The following is a 19,792-nucleotide window of genomic DNA, read 5'->3' on the forward strand; positions in this document are numbered from 1 at the left end:
TCGAAAATTTCTTAATTTTGGTTTTTCGGCAACGAAACTTTTGCCATCGCATTCGTCTCCTTTTTCCGAGTAAAATGACACCAAACACGACATAGTTACGATCGTAAAGCTTCCGACTTGACATTTACGGTAGAGGTACCCGAATTTGAACTTCGCTTGTTACACAAGTAATTGTGATCGGAACTATGTCGTGTTTGGTGTCATTTTAATTGGAAAAAACGAGACGAATACGATGGTAATAGTTTCATAAGATAAATGAAAAATTTTTTAAATTTGCAAACTTTTGGTTCGCCTGCATTAGTGTGAGTCTCGCGTTCGACCGGGTGGATCAGTTAGGAAAGCAGGTCGACGTACATATTAATGTGCCAAAATTAATAATAATTAATAACCACAGTGGAATAGACGAACGTTAATTATTGGGTGTGCTAATAACGTTCTATTTACAATTGTACAAATTGATGGTAATTTATATTCACGCGGTTGCGACCGGAAATTATGAACACTTGTTATCCATCAATTATTATATTGCAAACGTTCGGCCTCGTGCGTCAATGTTATCAATACTTTCAGCTATCTGAAGTACGCAAATATGTATTCCACCGTTCCTAGAACAATGATGTTGATCAGATAGTGGAAGTAATGAGCTGCTCACGATAACGACGAAACGTGTCGCATGTCACGGAACATCGTTGCTTTATTTTTGCAATTATATCGCTGATAATCAGAAAATGCAATAATTATATGTATTTTTAGTAAATATATTTTGCAACGATGCCAAAGTTTATGTGAACGTACTGTTTCGCTTGTAGATCAACGTACGAGATTTGCAACAAACAATCTTTTCGAAAATTTTTGTTCAACTTTTTGTTTAGCCAGTGATTAAATACAAAACTGAGAAGTCATTCGAATTTATGAATGTTATGTTATTTTTGAGTTTTTAACGTGACAATTTTGCATAAATAAATCTCTTTGAAAAATGTGACTATGAAAAAAATGAATTTATGATGAAAACGAAGATTTCGCAGTATGCAGAAGGGGGTATAGATCAGAATGAACTCGTTGAAGAATTGTCGGTGTTTATATGATATTTATTTTCGTGTTTTATAGGTATTAACAGTTCCTTACATATAGGAATACATTACCCATGGGCAAGTCAGAGAAATAAAAAAAGGGAAAAAAATCATGTCACTCGTTTGAACATTTCATTGTTATTTCATCTCGTTCAAAATAGACGACTCTCTCTCTCTTTCAAAACGAACACACACACACGCAAACACACACACAAACACGCACTTGATTGAAATTTACAGTACAACTTCTCTCCCCTTTTTTCGATTTTCCTCTTTTAACGTATAAACGGGTAATGTTAAACTTTATCAATATCGTTATCGTTAGCATCATTATCGACAGATCGACAATCGATGAAAAACCGATTAACATTAATCATCTAATCCATGATTCCCGTACATCTCGTGTGCGTGCATCGTTGTTTCATATTTCTCTATGTTCCCTCCTCGCGTACCTTCGCGGATACAAAGTCTATTTATTAATTAACAAATAATGTAACAAATAATCTTTGCTGTTTCGTACAGACGAATCTCAGGAAAGAACAGATCGGTTTGTAAATCGTTTCGAGACCAGTCTCTCTCTCTGTTCGTCGAAGATGCGTCGAGGACTTCCGGTTCCTACATTATAGAACTACACTTCTCTGTAATCAGTTAACAATTACTAAAATCACATAGAAAATCGTAATTACGCCTAGGATTCTACATTTTTGTAACCACGAGACCGAGAAAACAGACGACTAAAGAATATTTAACCTGGAAGTATAACAAATACAGGTTAGTAGCCCTTACCGGATTCGCATAACCGATGTATTGTGGTAGGATCGTAACGCTTTTATGGATTTTGTTGGCAACAAAATTCCGCACGAGGTTCGCGACCGAATAATAGAATTATTTATTAGTGGACTGCGGTTTTTATGCGTTTAGAAGAAAAACGTACAGGTCAATTGTTAAAATATTAAAAAGATATTGTTATACCATTTTCGACCTCCTAAGACAATTAAAAGTGAGGCTACATTTTTATTCATTTTCGGTTTGTTACAATTGACCCGAACAATGTTTATTTTCCATAAAAATCCGCAGGCTATTTACATATGAAATATCGTTTCTTTCATTCAGCTGATGACAATACATTGTTTTTTAAATTGTATTGTAAAACAGTTGAGTCTTTCTACATTTAAAAAACACATACTTTTTGTAAAACTGTCGACTTAACAAAACATGATTTTAACAAATTAATTCCTTTCTCTCAATGCAACATTGTTTCAAATGTAACACATTGGTGGTTCCTTAATTGTAAAATTATTTATAAATGCACAGGAAGCGATGCGTACTTTTGTCAGAACAGAATATACTTTAATTATTCATAAATAATAATTGAGTTCACCAACGTAAGGGCTACGATTTAATTTGTGCAATATTAAAAGTAATCTGCAAACAGTAATTCCGTTTCGCATATAATTTTGTTAATAATATCATGTTTGACTCAAAGAAAAATGCATTAATAAATCCTCTTTAGTTTGTTGTCCCCATGTGACAATTAGACTGCGGACATTTTATGCGAAATAAAAATTGTCTGCATCCATTGCAACAAGTTGCAAATAATCAAAAAAATTTCTTAAAGTCTTGAAATGTTTTTACTGTTGTAAAATTGTTTTTGTTATAAACGCATAGGGTCCGCAGTCTAGTGATAAATATTCGGAAACAATATTTCATATGTGCCGACGACGCCATTGCTACAGTCTAATCGAATTTCCTACGGTTCTATTACTAATTGATCTAATCCTCGTTATAGTACATCCTACCCTAATCAGAAAAGAATGTATTTGTACAGCCTAACAGGTATGTATATCTACAATGTGATTTACGTCAGAATCAGTCTGCTCGAGTTTCGATCGTTCCCTTTCGGATCGAGATCCACACGAAGGTCTGCTCGAAAAGTGCTAAATGTTTATTTAACCCTAAAAAGTTGTTCTACGTCCCCTGGACCTTCTCGTTCGTTCATTGTCTATTGTCCTAATCGATTCATCGCTTCATCTCGTCCCGTACAAAATCGTGTTGCTCGAAGCCGGAAATCGAAATTAATTTTAAAAATCGCAATTAATTAAAATTCGGGACCACCAAATTACAAATTTTTCCATCATTTTCTGGACTCAGTATGTCACCGACCGGAAACCTATTTAATAAGCTTTCGAGTGACATATAAAAAAGAAGCTTTACGCTAATATATAGTTTTGCAAAGCGTAATAATAATTGAAAAATTTAGAAAAGTTATCTTCGTGATTCTCACGTTTAGTACTGACTCAAATTACTGTAAGTTACTTTTTAAATTGCTAATAATTACACGAAAGATTTTTCAGGCTGCTGGATCGGCACTCGAAGTGTTACAGAAAGAATAACAATTTTGTTTTGGCTCTTCCGTCTCATAATTGACTCGGACAATTTTTATTTTGCAACTGAAGTCCGCAGTCTATTGTTAATGGTACTTTCCTCCGGTACAGTAGCCGCGTGTCTTCGCTCACGGGTAAAAGCACAATCTTAAAACGTTTCAATTAGCCCTCGTTTTCAGAGAAAATAGTCCAGCCGAAGACATAGAAAATGGCGGTCGTTTGGAGTTAACCTGGCGAAAGAGGGAAAATGGTACTCATTGGTAATTACTCGTCGCTTTCGCCTGATTTCTGTGAAAATTAGGAGAGTGGTCCCGAACCTGCCTCTACTATACTCCCATTCCTTAACTTATGCACTCTCTTTTATAGTAATTCGCTCGTTCGACAATCGTGAAAATTATCTCTCTCTCTCTCACACACTCGTTTTGTCGCTTATAGAACTATGTAATTAGTAGGCTGCGGATTTTATGCGTTTCCGGGAAAATGAGTAGGTGACATACAAAATACAAGAAACCATATGTCACATGTAATATTGCATTATACCTATCAAAATTATTTTAAGAGCAGAAATCAATTTTATACGACTCTCCTTTCTCGTAATTGATGCAATTTTTATTATGGGTGCATTATACCTATCAAAATCATTTTAAGAGAAGAAATACATTTTGTATGTCACTCCCCTTTCTCGTAATTGATGCAATTTTTATTATAGGTGCATTATATCAAAATTATTTTAAGAGCAGAAATCAATTTTACATTCGACTCCCATTCTTCGTAATTGATGCAATTTTTACCATAGGTGCATTATACCCATAAAAATTATTTTAGAAGCAGAAATTAATTCCATACGTGACTCCCCTTTTTCGTAATTGACGCAGACAATTTTTGCACAAAGCTCCGCAGTCTGTTAATTAGTTGCCGCCGCTCGGTTCAAGCAATTACATAGCTAAAGGTTCTCGCACATTGTTTATGCAGAGAGGTCTGTGCCATGAGACGATGATCTTTATCTTGATAGTATTTCGATCGGTTATGATTTTCGGACGAATTCTGGACGAAAAGTTGCGATTATGTTTCAGGATTTGTCGCGTTCGTGTAGAGGAAACGGTAAGCTTTGTTTCATGGGGTTTCCCGTAGGACGGCGATAGAACGATGGAAGGATGTGTTGCATCGATTAAATAATAATATATAACATCGCGAAAAATAATAAAACTGTTTTCACTGTGGCTCCCAGTGCATCTGATCTTGTTAAATCACTATATCAAACAATAAAGATAAACTATATAGGACCGTTGACAAAAATTTCGCTTCAGTACTGTGATTTCTCTATATATGTCGCCAAGGCCTGGATGATAAATGTCGCGGAATTATCCCCACTACCGCGGGGTATACCCCGTGAGGGGCCACGAAGCTCGAGAGGCCTCGGATGCCGAGGAGTGTAAACTCCTGGACGATATATGTCGCTGGCAAGACCCGTGTTGCTGACATATATCGAGAATTCGCTGTACTTACTTTGAACAAAATAAAGAAAGTGCAGTCAAGGTGTTGCCACGTGTCCTCGAGAAAGATATTTTCGTGATATTAAAAATTTTTAATTTTGCCGACAATTTGAAACTCGGCGGTGTACCCCCTCGATTAATAAAGGTCGTCTGGTCTTATATCGAGGAATTCGCAGAGACTCGTTCTCATTTCGCGATTTTCTCCCTTTCTCCCGCAGAACAATGAAAGGATTAAGGATCCCTTGATCCAGGTAATTTTAAAAGGGACGCGCAGATTAAAAATGGCGACGATTAAATTTCCCGCAGGACGCACGATCTCCTCAGCGTCTCGTCGACTCTTCTCGTTTTAATTATAAGCATAATCGTATTTTACACGAGGCAATCTTTTTCATAGCAATTTTTATTAAGTCGTGATATACCCTCTTCAGATTAGTGTTTCCAAATGCAAGTCAAGTAGAATTGTATCTCCAAATTGAAACAAAATATTCGAAGACTACTCAACCATAATTTTTCTACATATGGTATAGGGATCAAGAAGCACCTCAAAAATATCCAACACGAAAAAGCATAAGCGTTTAAGGATAGTTCAGTCGGGAAAACCGATAGGAGGTTGTGCGTGATAAAATCACTGACCCCTCGCTATCATTCCCAACCCTCCACCCCTGTTCATTCATACTTCATTAACTACATTCTTCGTTGTTGCTTTGTGATTACGAGCATCGATCGAGCAACATCATCCCCCTGTACTTTATCAAAAAAAAAAAAGAAAAGATAAATCACCTACCCTCCTCTTGAGAAAATTATACTGTAGCGTCTGTGTCGGGTAGTATGGTATAAATTATACTGTATTCAACATTACAAACTAAATGTAACGAGTGTACATCACTGAGAAACGTGCTGAAGTTTTGTATAAATAATCATGGTTGACAGAAAGAAGGTTCCTCTTCACCTTTAATGAACAATAAAGTGCAACTGATTCTCGAGAAATTGTCAAATTGAAAAAATAGTAGAATAATAAATTTCGACTGAAATGCGGTTCCAAATCGAAAAACACAGTTCTCCAAAATCAGAGCACCACTGTTAAGTGTCATCGATACTGACTGCGGATTTCATGCAATTGCGACAAAAAGAAAAAGATTAGGTGAAAATCGTAACGGTATATCGAAAGAATTTGAACAAAAAACCCCGCTTAAAAAAATATTTCAAGGGAGAAACAAATTTGTGATTGACTCAAACAATCTTTATCCCGCGAAAGAATCCGCAGTCTGATCGTTCGATGATTAAATCTCATCGAGACTCGATCCGCTGTTAGCGTGTCGATCGAAAGGAGGGATCCAGATCTTCGAAAATAAATTCACAAACCTCTGAATAATAACCATAGTGTTGTGTCTGGTAAATGCATTTTATTTCCTCTTCTCTTTCAAATATAAAAATCATTATAATCATCGGGGCGAGTACAGTGTCGCGCGGCATCATCGTACAAAAAATCGGTGTGGCGAGCGTATGGTTATTATTCACGTTCCAGCTCGAACATTGCGGATCGATTACGCGGTAATTAATAATAACGATAGTAATTAAAAGGAAAAAAAAAACAGAAAAGAAACTGAACGATCCGCAGAATATCAATAACGCATTGTTGTATCCGATAGTTTTCGCTATCCACCGACCTATCATCACCAACATCATCATCATCATCATCATCAAGTCATCATCATCATCATCAAGTCATCATCAACATCATCATCATAATCATTATAATCATCATTATAATAATAATCATCATCATCATCATCAACATCATCATCATCATCATCATCATCATCATCGTTTTCTTTGCTTTTTCGTTTCTTTTCATCCGCCTAGCTATCGATTCTGCTCGAGGCATCGATCGCACGCTGCACGCTTCGAATCATGACGAATTAATAATGACGCGACGTAATTACGAATTAATTTATTTACACAACGACAGAACGCAGCCGGCTTTCCTGTCCGTTCGTCGCAGGAACTAGTCCTCTCTGTCTCTTTTGATCATGCTTCGTGGCAATTTCGACCGTTCTAATCGAATGATTCCTGCGGAACTTTTCGTTTCGCAGGAATCAGTGAAATCAATTGCAGCCGCCGCCGCCGCCGCCGATCGATCGATCGTCGATCACTCTACCTCTCGGAACTGTGCACAGGGATCCAGAAAATGTACCCTAATTCCCGTCGCAAAACTGCTCGTAGCATGTTTCGAATTAGGAGAAAGACCCTAAATTTGGTCATTAAAATGTCGCTTTGCAATGGCGTATCAATATCTCGGTGTACAAGGCCGTCAGTTTTAATTCTCTCGATCATTGTACGTCGACGAACCGTTCGAAATGGATCATAGTGATTTGTCTGCATGCTCTAACAGTCCCGAAACGAAAGATTAACAATTGAGGAGATTGTTGAAGATTTGCCAATTAAGTGTAAGGGATAATTGTAAGCGTAACTTCTTCTGAAATTATTATTTAAAATAGTCGAGCTTTTTTTTTTGTGGAAACACAGTCGTTAAAAAGTCTTTTAACAGGCTCTCGGTACATTAAAGTTATAATATAATATTATAAAATAAAGACATTAAAATAAACAGATTACAGGAATTTTTATAAGATTATCGAATACAAGCGAACAAATTCATAGATCATTTGACTATATTAAAATATTTATAGATAGTGTGTAACACAAAAACACAAATTAGTATTATTATTATTATTATCGATGACGTGTACGCGTGATGACTTATTTATAACCGTGAATGAAAATGGCCGTTCATACAATTTCTTTTATTTTCTCTAGGTAGACTATAATCGTATTTAACTAATCGATTATTGTTACAATTAGTCGATGACCAAAAATGATGACTTTCATCGAATACTGTTCTCGAGTATGATTTTCATACTCGACGAGGTTTAGGCCATTGAGTACACAGGACATTTTGAGAAAGTGGGCAAGAGATAATTAAAATGAGACAGAGCTCGTTAACGGACAGAATTGTTTTCGAATTATAAAGATCATGAGATCCTCGGATCGAAGAAGAACCCTAAACGCGCCCCCGGTGATTATTTACAAAAGGAAAAGCGAACAACTGTGCGTCTTTGGTACGAATGATTCAGATGATGACTATCCACCTTGATATCAATCTGCGATGCATGCTCGCTCGACATTGTACGGGAAGAATAATGTTTACCGCGAGCGTAAACAATTTTCGAAAAATTCGACAACAATCGATTAACTACCAATACAGCAATTAAACTGCCGATTTAGTGCAAACGAACGAGTGAGAAACGAAGAAGAATTTATGAATATTGTACATGTTAATTTAATTGTCCACTATGCAGTCGACTTGGACAATTTTTATTTTGCATAATAATTGCCAACGATAATTGGGATTTTATGCACGAAAATGAATACAAATCGAAACTGTGAAGACGGTAGTAAAACTTATGAACAAACATTATATTTCGACATTTTAAACGTCCTGCAACATTTTTTGAAAATTATTATTTTTCATAAAAATCAACGATTGATAGCACTCGATCGTTCCTAACCCTTTGCATTATACCAAGTTAGATTTACAAATAAAATTTATCAACACTGAAATTGTTTCTGCCTAGTGCAAGGAGTTAATCGATTTTTTTTTCATCCAGTATAGTAACGTTCAAACGTTTCCGAAATTCCAAGAAGAAATTGGAATTGTTGATTACAGTGTGGAAATCTTTCTGTTTTTTTTTTATTTATTCAATTTTAGTTATATAAAAATGATTCGATGACGTACCATTAGAATACTCATGAAAACGGGACACACACAAATAGGAAATCGTAATTAAAGCTAGAAAATTTATTTTTTTTTTTGTAACTTTCTTCGTTAATTTTGTTTATAAACATTTTGTACCCGCAGTTTTGAGCAGAGTTTTAAAAGTTAATGAACGAAATCGGCTGTCGAGAAATTCGTCACGATAAAGCAGACGACTCGATCCCTCGATCGTTCCCATAGATCCCGTTCTCGTGATTGATCGCCGAGCGAATCGATCGATCGATCGATCGGCTTACCACACGCGAGATCGTGAGGCGTTCTCCAGTTCCAGCATCGCCGATCGAAAGCAACGAAACGATTCGCCGAATAAATTATTCTATAAAACATTCGGCTCACTTTGCGAACTCTAAAAAATTGTTATTTCTAAACTGCGGATTTTACGCATCGGTGAAAACACAAAATAGGAAAAATATCAAACGATTTGGCGTTTGCGACTTATTAAAATGATGCGGAAAATAAATAAATAATTATGCGGCTCCGGTACTCTTGCAAAACTGTACACATAATTTCTCTATTTTTCGCATAAATATCCGCAGTTGTTTTTCCCGTGCTCGAACGTAACTGTTCGCATTAATTCTAAAAAATTTTCTAAATAATACACAGAGTAGGCATGATGTGAATAAAAATTGAAACAACAAAGAGAATCGATCCCTCAACAACAATCAATCGTTATCTATTTCCGCGGCGCGCAATGCGCCATCTAAAACGCGAATTTATTCTAAGTTAATTTTCTCTTTCATAATATATGCATCTAAAAAAATATTTTGGAATGAGAAATTTCTTATTGTATCGACGCGAATCAATCATTTTTACTTTCCGAGGAAAGCGTGGCTCCGAGTGTAACTGAGAATCATTGATTGATGTTCCATAAAAAAGAATGCTTAAAAACGCATCTGTATTGTAGAATGTATTCTATTAAAATTGACAAAAAATGTTGAATAAAAGTTTAACTGTTAACGCGTGTTTCGTTTATACAACAGAAATATGTATAATATGTATATATAAGTATATCGTAATCATGTCACCTAAAATTAAAACGATCAGTATGATCCAGATCGAAACAGATAGATCGCGACGATGATCGATGTCGAGAACGCTGTTTGAAGCTTTCGGGAATTAAATTGATAATTAATAATACATCAGTGAAGAGACGGGCTCGATTGTCTTTTCATTCCGGTTCGCCTAATCTTCGATGTCGTTCGCGTAAGAATCGCCAGGAGACTTCGGAATTAAACAAAGTGAAATTGCAAGGAAGAAAACCGGGATAATATTAAAAAAATTTAAAAACACTAATTTCATAAGTAGCTTCTATATATTGTAATTAATAAAAAAAATTTGTTTTGCATGAAGATTGTCGAAATATAGTGGACTCCCGATATATGTCAACACCTCCGAGGCCCCTCGCGAGGTATACCCCGCGGTAGTGGGGATAACTCCACGACATTTATAGTCCAGGCCTTGGCGACATATCTGGAGAAATAACTGTACTGCAAAAAGTTTAGGAGAATCTAATACTCTTGCACTGTTTGTACTCGTGAAGAGATAAAGTATAAATTTAATTTTTATTTATTGTTTCTTGCAATTGACAATTGGAAAATGTTGTGCATGAAATTACTCGGTCGCTGGTTTGATGGGAGGGGTCCTCCGAGTTCACACGAACCGCATCGAAGAAAAGAAGTCTGACAAAGTTCCAGGAAAACTCGGCACAAAGTATCCAAGCAGCCATGTTGTCGAAAAGAGCACCGAATTCCCCGACAAGCTCGATTCACCACAGTCTGTTGAGAGTGCCAACTTTCCTCGCAAGATTAAGCTGAAGTCTGAAGTCGGTAAACGACTCGAGTCACCTTCTGGTTTTAATTAGCCTATCACCGCCGTGATCTTGAAAACAATTAGAAGATTGCAGGATTCGGGCCGAATGGGAAGACAGGACCTGAGACTCTCGGTTGTTAATTCCAAGAGCCGCCGAGTTCTCGATTGAAATTCAATTCTAAATTCTCGGTTCGAATTCAATTCCATATTTTCAATTCTAGGAGCCACCCAACGAAGGGGACGGCTCCAACCTCACTTTTACAATAAATTTTCAATCTCCCGCAAAATTCGGGATCGGACCTGCTTCGAATGATGATAATGTCTACTTTAAACTGATAACTCATCGAAAGATGACTCGAGTCCCTTTTATCCTCAAGGTCTAGATTAGGCCAACCTGGTTCAAATGCTGATAACGTCCACTAGTCTACAAGTCTCCATTAGGACTCGACAACTCATGATAAGGTGACCCTTCGATATTCAAGGTCCAAGCAGGATACTTCCTCGAGGACTCTGCACAATAAAGAGTATCCTTTCAACCTGACGGATCACCTGGATCTTAGGGGTCTTCAAGAACTTCGTGCTGTTATTTTGCTCAAACAGGACATCAAGAGACTGGAAGGTCATCCGGCCCTAGAAGGACACTCAGAGCCTAGGAGATCATGCGGACCTAGAAGTCCCCCAGGCCTGGAAGGTCCTCCAGGCCTAGGTCATCCAAAGCCTAGAAGGTCACCCAGGTTACTTTAGCGAACCCAGGTGGGGTCTGGATACCCACCAATGCCAACAGGATTATAGCTAATGCGTTTAGATCTAGTAGAGGTACCTCCCAAAAGGATTGACCTGTCTATTGAGAGTCTACAAACGTGATGGATTGGGGGTTTTGGTATTTGGTTCGAGTCCAGGTGATCAGAGTCAACAAAGTTTAGTCTAACGATTAGGACGCTGACCAATGTCAACACGATCGTAGAGCCTAATGCGTTTAGCACTAGTAGAAGTATCATCAGCGAGGGCCCTATTGAGACAATGAGACCTGTCGCTGGGAAGGTCGAGCCTAGAAATGCGATCGAGTGTTTTGGAGTTTTCGGGGGATTCAGTTTGAACCCTGGTGAGCAGGAGCCCGACGGTTAGGACCCAGGTCAAAATCAACGCTAGTGAGGAGTCTTCCGTGAGTACTTGTTCATTGTGGCCTGCTGTGGCTAAGAGGGTGGTAGGATCACGAGCCTGGAAACTCAATTGAGTGCTTCTGTTTAGAATCCAGGTGAGCAGGAGCCAGACGGTTAGGGCCAATGTCAACGCTAATGGGGAGTCTAGTGCTCTTCCGTGAGGACTTGTCCATTGAGGCCTTCTGTGGCTAGGAGGATGATAGGATCGCGGGCCCAGAAATGCAATTGAGTGCTTCTGTTTTGAATCCAGGTGAGCAGGAGCCAGACGGTTAGGGCCAATGTCAACGCTAATGGGGAGTCTAGTGCTCTTCCGTGAGGACTTGTCCATTGAGGCCTTCTGTGGCTAGGAGGATGATAGGATCGCGGGCCTGGAAATGCAATTGAGTGCTTCTGTTTTGAACCCAGGTGAGCAGGAGCCTGATGGTTAGGGCCAATGTCAACGCTAATGGGGAGTCTAGTGCTCTTCCGTGAGGACTTGTCCATTGAGGCCTTCTGTGGCTAGGAGGATGATAGGATCGCGGGCCTGGAAATGCAATTGAGTGCTTCTGTTTTGAACCCAGGTGAGCAGGAGCCTGATGGTTAGGGCCAATGTCAACGCTAATGGGGGTGTCTAGTGGTGTATCTTCCGTGAGGGCTTGTCCATCGAGACGTTCTGTCGCTGGAAAATCGTTAGACCGAGAAACGCGTTTCGGTTCTGTGCGCAGGTGAGCAGAGTTTGGAGGCAAGGCTGGCAACGAACGAACGGTCGAAAAAGACGACTCTAACGACGAGGACTGAAGTAGTGGTTAGTCTAGACTCGGTGGTAGTAGATCGGCGTAGAGCAGAGCCGGATAGAGGTGCACACAGCAGTCGGCCTGGCTCTCCTTAGCATTAACACGCGATATACCAGAAAAACCAGTTTGCAGGCGTTTTTATTAGGCCTTTACTTTCGCCTGCAAACTGAAAGGAAGAGTGAGCGATTGAGCGAGCTGGTCGAACGAGGCCTGCTAGACTAACCGATGAGCGAGCGGGCGAGCGAACGAGCAAAGTGACTGAGCTCTGAGCTAACTAACGGGGTCACCAGTCGATACCAACACGCACGCACACATCGCGCAGAGAGCGTATACCGTGCACACATGTACACTGTCTCTCTCACTCTCACACTCTCACTCTCTCTCTTTCTTTCTCTCGTTTTGCACGCACACTCGTCGAAGACCGCAGAAATCGCAGCGTGTTGTTTCTGTGCGTGTATAGAGCATGTATAGACGCGCAGACACATAATCCGCGTCGCCGCGCTCGCATACTCGCACACCTATGGATCGACATACAAGAACATGTGCGCGGTCGCACACAACCACAGTTTCGAGCGGCACCGACGCTCTCGCTGGCGGTATTAAATAATTACGGTATCTAATAAAGAAAGTTATGCAAGCAGTTGCCGCCGCGACGCGAGAGTTAGGGTCGCCGCAAGGATCGCTCGAGCGCGCACATGTGTGCGATTATGTGTGTCGCTGAAAGATTCCTCCGAAGTTCGCGGGCTCAAGGTTTCCCCTATTTTTTTTTTCTTTTTTTCGTTTCTCGCGAAAATCGAAGCAATCCTCGGGAACTTTTCGATTTTGCTCGTTCCTCGCGATCGATCGGAGATTTTCTGAAATCGTACCTTGACTCGTTATTAGTGTCAACGCACGGTGACAATTAAAGGGGAGACAGGTGAGATCGTTCCGACCGTTTCCTGTTCGCGCAAACTCGTTCCGATCGTCGCGCCGATCGCTCATTCTCGATTTTCCTTTTCAAAAATTTGTATCACGTTACATAGTATCTAAATGAAATGTGTTCACAGCCACACATTAATATTTATACATAGATTTATACATGTATTTTTATATATATATATATATATATTTAAATATATATATATATTTATTTATATTTATATATATATTTATAATATTTTTGTTTTGCAAACGCCACGCCCGTTAATCGTTTTTGTTTTCTGTTTGTTTCGTGTAATCGTTACCACTACTTTCCCCCTCCCCCCACTTCTCGCAGAAATTTCCGTTTCGCAGCAACACGTGCTCTCTCGATTATACGCGCGCATCATTCTCCTCCCGTTTTGTTTGTCGTGTCGTACTCGTTTCACAATTTTTTTTTACGGCTTTTTTCTCTGTTTTTCCGACATTTTGAAAAAGAAAGAGGGGCGACCGGAACACACGCTATGACGCCTCGTGACGCGTGCGGAGCCGTATACACGTGTGCATGTATACGACAGGTATATATACATATAGTTGTACAGTCGGTCGGAGAAGTCTTTGCGCATCCTGCAAAAGTGGAGGAATTTTTCTGCAAATGAGTCGAAACAGCTTGGACCTTTTTTCTTCCTTTTTTTTTTTTTTTGAGATGCTGGAAGAATTAATTTACCAGCTGTGCACTTTAGAAAGAAATTGCTTTTGGTTGAAATCGTAGAGGACACGGTCAAGGTCATCATGTTTACAATTCTTTTTTTCTTATCTGTAACTCTAATGAAAATTGAAAGATTACGATTCGTAGATTTCGTTTCAGTTGTCGTATACATGTTAAAAATTTCATTGAAATTGTTTGGCGCAAAAACATGTGGCGAGCACTGAAAATGTTCAATTTTCCACACATTATTTACCAGAGTATTTAATCTATTTTAAACTTCGTGATTCACAGCTGAGTATTTCTTTAAAAAATTATTTAACATTCTACCTACCGGATGCCTAACCCTTTGCGGACGAAGATTTTCTAAAACATTAAAAATATTGTTCCCGAGGAACCAGATCATACGTCATAACCTTATACTAGCGGAATAAATTTATTTGTAGCCGTCACAATTAATTATTTTAAATCTAGATATTATATCCTCCAAATGAAAGGTCCGTTAATTATTTATCAGATGGGGTAAATGTACAAACAGTGACGGAAATTATTTCTTAATTTGATTGTTTAGCAATAATTAATAAATTGAGAAGAGGGCTACGAATTAACTCTGCATTATTTAAATAATTGCATCGTTTGTTTGCACCCTTAAGGTATAAGCCTAATGCCAGTACTATGTCGACATGCGTCCTCAAAAGGTTAACAGGCTTCTTAATGAGTGTAAAATCATCTGAGATTAAGACCTTGAGTATAAAAGATTAGGATAACAAGACTGTAACAATGTTATCAAATTTCAACAAAATTTCCAGCACGTACATCAAAATAGACTGCAGATCTTTATGGAAAACGAAAATTTTCAACAATTGCAAAACACAGGAATCGTACAGAAACTTCTTCCTTTAACCATTGTTATCTGTTCTGCGGATTTGATGAATTTACAAATGGATCGGTAAAATATCGAATACAACAATATTCTACAGTATTGTCCATTTGTTAATACTATTAAACAAAGAACTTTACGTAACTCCTATTTTGTCCGATCGAAGCAGAAAATTTCTATTTCGCATAAAAATACACAGTCCATCTGTCATTATATGATTAAAAAATGTTTTAAATTCTATAATTAACAATTTTTTCCTATTGCATTGGTATTCTGAAATTCCTTTCAATTTTCTATTGTTTAAAACTTCAACCACTTATATTTATCATGAAGGCATAAATCTGCAAAGCGTATTTCGTCAATTTTCATTAAAAGCCCCAAAAAATACTGTAAAATAAACAATTACTATTTCTTCCACAATTTTCCTATCAACAGTAACTCCCATAGCCCTCGCACGTTCTCCAGAATAAAAATTCATCCATTTACAATTGTGACATATAAAACATAAATTTACTGGTTTAAAATATAAAGCAAATATGCGTGAGACATGTATAAACATTTTTCCGGTTGCGTGATCTACTGAGTTTTCTCGTGCACAAAACAAAATCCGCAAACCAATCGAATCTCTTCAGCAACCATTTTTCTGAATCGCGTACGAGGCTGCGAAATATGTTCAGAGACGTCCCGTGTCCGAATCCGGTTTCAAAAGAGCTCGAACCGTTCGACACGCTTTTCGAAAAAGTCCCTCCATTTTTGGTAGACCTCCCGGACCGATCGTGGATGTACATAGAGAGAGAGAGAGAGAGAGAACAAATCCGTTTCAGTCGTGATTCGCGGGTCGCGTCGCCCAAGCTCGTATTCTCTTCAAGTTCCTGCGCGTTTCCCTCGCGCGATCCTCTTCTCATACCGCTCGCGCTCGTCGAACGTCGCATGAGCGCACGAGCGAGCGAAAGAGAGCACAGTCTCATGAAACCACAGAATCCTCTCAACGAGCGCCGCCGTCTTGGCTAGTTCAAGGTCACCTGACCATCATCATCATCATCAAAACCTCACCCTAACCCCCCCCCCTTTTATTTAATCAATAAACGCGCATGTTTACGTGTGTGTACGTGTGTTTATGCATGTGTCTATGTGTCTGTATATATATATTTATGTTTAAGTGTCTAGATGCTGTCCCGTCTCTCCCATTCGAATGGTTAGGCACAACACAATGTTACTTCGTGTGTCTGGGTCTCTGCACGGAGTCTTGTAGTCTCTCGGTTGATCTCCAACGACCATTTTGTATATAGCGCAGCAGCAAGAGTACCATCGTGGAAATACAAAGGATCCTGCCCCCGTGTGTGTACGTGTGTCCCCGCCCCCACCCCACACACCATCCCCCACCCATATCCTCCTCCATCGGACAACCGAGCTAAGTGTCCACCGCAGTTGTTACACTTTGGCCTAGGGGGAGGGGAGGCCGGGGGGAGGGGGCGGAGAGCAGAGCCAACAAGCTAAAAAAGCACATCAGAAAAAATGCTACATCTTTCCCCTCGACTCTCTCAGTCTTTGTGAAAAAAACTGGTCAGTCACCGACGGTCGCGACAAAAAGCGTCCATCCTCGATCCCCGATGTCCCCCCCTCCCCGTGCGCCTGGATCCCCATATCCTGGATCCTGGATCCGTGATTCATTCCGAGCGTCAACTGAGGAGCTCGCCGGGCCGGCGATCCTGGAAGATCCTCTTATCCTCGAGATCCTGAAGAGAACAGGGACCGTCTAATCGACCGTGGCGATCAGCGTGCCGAAGTCTGTCGCGATTGATGTCCTCGTTGTCCTCCTCTTTGTCCCTTTCGGCGACACCGTTGACAGCGCCGTGGGTGACTGGGCCGGTGGTGGTTGCGGTGGCGGCGGTGATGGCGGCGTTGTTGGCTCCAGTGTCGCATCACGACGAGCACGCCATCCACGAGTTGCAGGTGCACGTGTAGCACGCGGTTGGTATCACCGGAGCGTAGTAGAAACCGTTCGCGTAAACGTAGGTGGCTTGGGGCCCGGGCGGCGCTTGTTGATGATTCGTGAGCCGTTGCTGTTGCTCCTGGCACAGCACCTGATAGGCGAGGCTCTCGATCAGCGAGAGGGTCTGTCGTCTCTCGTGACCCATCAGACACACCGTGGACTCCTCCACGACGTTGTACAGCAGCATCAGGTACTGGTATTTCAGAGCCTCCTCCTCGGGCCCGACGAAATGATTCCACAGGTAGTTCTCCAGCTTGGCGCGTTGCTGGCTGATGTCCGGGAAATCGATGAAGAATCTCGAGCACATGTAACGCTCGAGGGTCTTGATGTAGTCCGGCTGGTAGGGTTTGTACATCTTGACCAGCAGGTTGCAGTACTTGAGCAAACCGCCTCCGCGGATCTCCTCCGGATGCCTGGTGGAGATCAGTTTCTTGTGGAGGTGGTACAACGCCTCTTGGAAGTCTCCGTAGACCGACTCGCCGACCACGGTTGGGTAGAAGTTCTCGCCGATCGGCAGCTTGCTGCACTCGTAGAACAACAGCAGAGAGTCGAGGACGATCTGGAACGAGTCGACGGAGAACTCGAACTGCCGCCTCATCGAGTCGACGAACTTCAGCTCGACGTTCCTGTGACCCCGGGAGTTGCCGAGGGAGATCAGGGACCACCGGTCGCCGTCGTTGTTCACTTTCACCATCTTGCTGACGTAGGCCTCCTTCAGGCTGCAGGTGGTGATGCGTTTGCGGCTGACCCCTTCCGGCAGCAGGTCGAACAACGAGCCGAGCACCGCGGTCTTCACCTTGTCGTAGTTCCTGCCGCTGGACAGCTCCACCGCGAAGATCAGGTCCAGGTCGTTGTAGGGCTGGGACTCGGTCGCTAGAACGTGGGACGCTGCACCGCCGTTCAGCCGGATGTCCCGTACCCTCATGCCAGCTCCGCCGTTGCTAGGGTCCGTCTCCAGTTTGCTCCGGACCACCGTCACCAGGTCCCTCAGACGGACCTCCAGCGTTGGGAAGTTGCCACGCCCGTGGATGCAGACCACCTCGTTCATCACGTCGTTCAGACGACGAACTTGCTCGAAGCTGAGCACCGCCAACCTCTGTTGCGGGTCCGGACAGTCCGGATTGTTGCTCGTGCTGTTGATGCTGTTGGTCTCGTTGCCACCGTTCCCGCCATTCGTCTTCGTGCCGTTCACCTGGCAGAGGGACTCCATCATTGCGACCCGACGCTGGCGTTCCTCGCCGATCTCCAGGGAGCCACACTGCGAACCAATCGAAACAGGATATGTTATTAACCGTGTCATTACCCCGGCCGGGATGGATCCGGTACGAAGGTCCGTTGCTCCCGGGTAGAGGGCGCTGCGAACGTTCGAGTGTAGGGGTGTAATATATTTCTCCAAATAAAGGACGTGTTATCTCTTTCAGTATTTATTTTAATCTGTTGCAATTTGTTATATCAATAAGTTTGTTGGTAGGAAACCAGAAACAAAATAAATGTTAACGACTAAATATAATCAAATTAATCGATACAGAAATCTACATTATCTACAACCGCCACACGAGCAACGAGAGGACACCCGACCACGTTTCGTTTATTTCATGGCGGTCGAACTCGAAATTTAGGGAAATTTATTTATTCGGTGGGAATTTAAAGGCTCAGAGGTGTCTGCTTAACGGGGCCATTTTGTTCTTTTATTTACAGCTTAGCACTTTCAATGCCAATGCTGCTAGCTCAACCGTTGTGCAAGATAAAAATTATTTAACGAAACGAAAATTAATATTCTCTGTCACTGTTCTAAGGTTTTACAGCTTCCGAAAAATGTATTACAGTATGGCCTCGATCGAAGAATTTTTAGTGACATTTTTCCAAATATTGGTACCGATTGGTTTTAAAATTGATATTCCGAACCTCAGAAATAGAAAAATTGAATGATAATATATTTATGGTCCAGTTATGTTGCATTTTGGTTTCGCATAAGGAACTACGAGAGACCTAAGAATAATTAGAACTAGCAATGATAATTACAAGTGTGACAAGAATGCACACAAACGAAGATACCCTGGATGTTATGCATTTAGGATAGTAGGTCGAATGCAAAACAGTAGGACCATATTAAAAATTTTAAGTTGCATTGTTTTCAGCTCGCTGAAATTCTTGAGAAAAAAAATATATCGTTTTAAATAAATAAATAATAGTTCAAAACTATTACGTAAAATGGTATAAAACTCCTTCCCTTTTCTTGTCCCACTAAAATATTTTCAAATTATATAAAAAAAATTAAATGAAACTGAATTAAGGTACAGCAGTATAGAATATTCTTTTGAAAAATATCCTCTTTTTAATAACTAAAGACCTTTAGGGAACAACAAGCGACGGCGAAAACCTCTTGCGGGTTACCGAGGAGAGTGTCCTCGACTACGTGCAAAGGTCAAGGTCATCGGAGCTGCCTCTCCAAGACGTTTCACTCTAATGATTGAAATGCGAGAGTGAAGAATGTTTAAACGTACCCTGCAACTATTTCAAAAAGAACTAGGATCGTTTGGATAAATTTTTAAACGGTTGTGAGAAGTTCGGTAGTATTTATTTGCAATTATAATTTAGGCGGTAACGAAACTCGAGAACCGCAACGTAACATTATAATGTACACAACGCCTAACATAATACGTTCGCATCTTCTTAGAAACTGTGTTTAGATTATTGACACTCAAGATGTTTACGCTACGCTGCAGATAAGCGCTCACCTAAGTCCTTCATTTTCTATCTACACCCAGTTCAAACAGTATCATTGGACATTGCAC

At 40.6% G+C, this 19,792-nt stretch overlaps 1 protein-coding gene and 2 long non-coding RNA genes across 5 annotated transcripts in view; 1 reads left to right on the forward strand and 2 right to left on the reverse strand.

Moving 5' to 3' along the window:
- Nucleotides 1–1,067: 1,067 nt before the first annotated feature.
- On the reverse strand, nucleotides 1,068–4,538 carry LOC143360793 (uncharacterized). The gene is made up of 2 exons (XR_013083346.1): nucleotides 4,084–4,538; nucleotides 1,068–3,994 (listed from the first exon to the last, which is right to left on the reverse strand). It is a non-coding gene; the product is annotated as an uncharacterized LOC143360793 (long non-coding RNA).
- Nucleotides 4,539–6,197: 1,659 nt separating this feature from the next.
- Nucleotides 6,198–13,940, forward strand: LOC143360970 (uncharacterized). Its single transcript, XR_013083387.1, has 2 exons — nucleotides 6,198–11,261; nucleotides 11,314–13,940. It is a non-coding gene; the product is annotated as an uncharacterized LOC143360970 (long non-coding RNA).
- A 1,504-nt stretch (nucleotides 13,941–15,444) lies between these two features.
- The window catches only part of LOC143360960 (terminal nucleotidyltransferase 5C), a 138,772-nt gene continuing 134,424 nt past the window's right edge, over nucleotides 15,445–19,792 (reverse strand). For all 3 annotated transcript variants that reach the window (XM_076800181.1, XM_076800183.1, XM_076800182.1), the window contains exon 2: nucleotides 15,445–18,255. In XM_076800181.1, coding sequence (XP_076656296.1) covers nucleotides 16,927–18,255 — 1,329 coding nt within the window. In that variant the 3' untranslated portion in view covers nucleotides 15,445–16,926. The remainder of the gene's footprint in view (nucleotides 18,256–19,792) is intronic.

This window comes from Halictus rubicundus, chromosome 14 (assembly GCF_050948215.1).
Source record: "Halictus rubicundus isolate RS-2024b chromosome 14, iyHalRubi1_principal, whole genome shotgun sequence".
Lineage (NCBI taxonomy): Eukaryota > Metazoa > Arthropoda > Insecta > Hymenoptera > Halictidae > Halictus > Halictus rubicundus.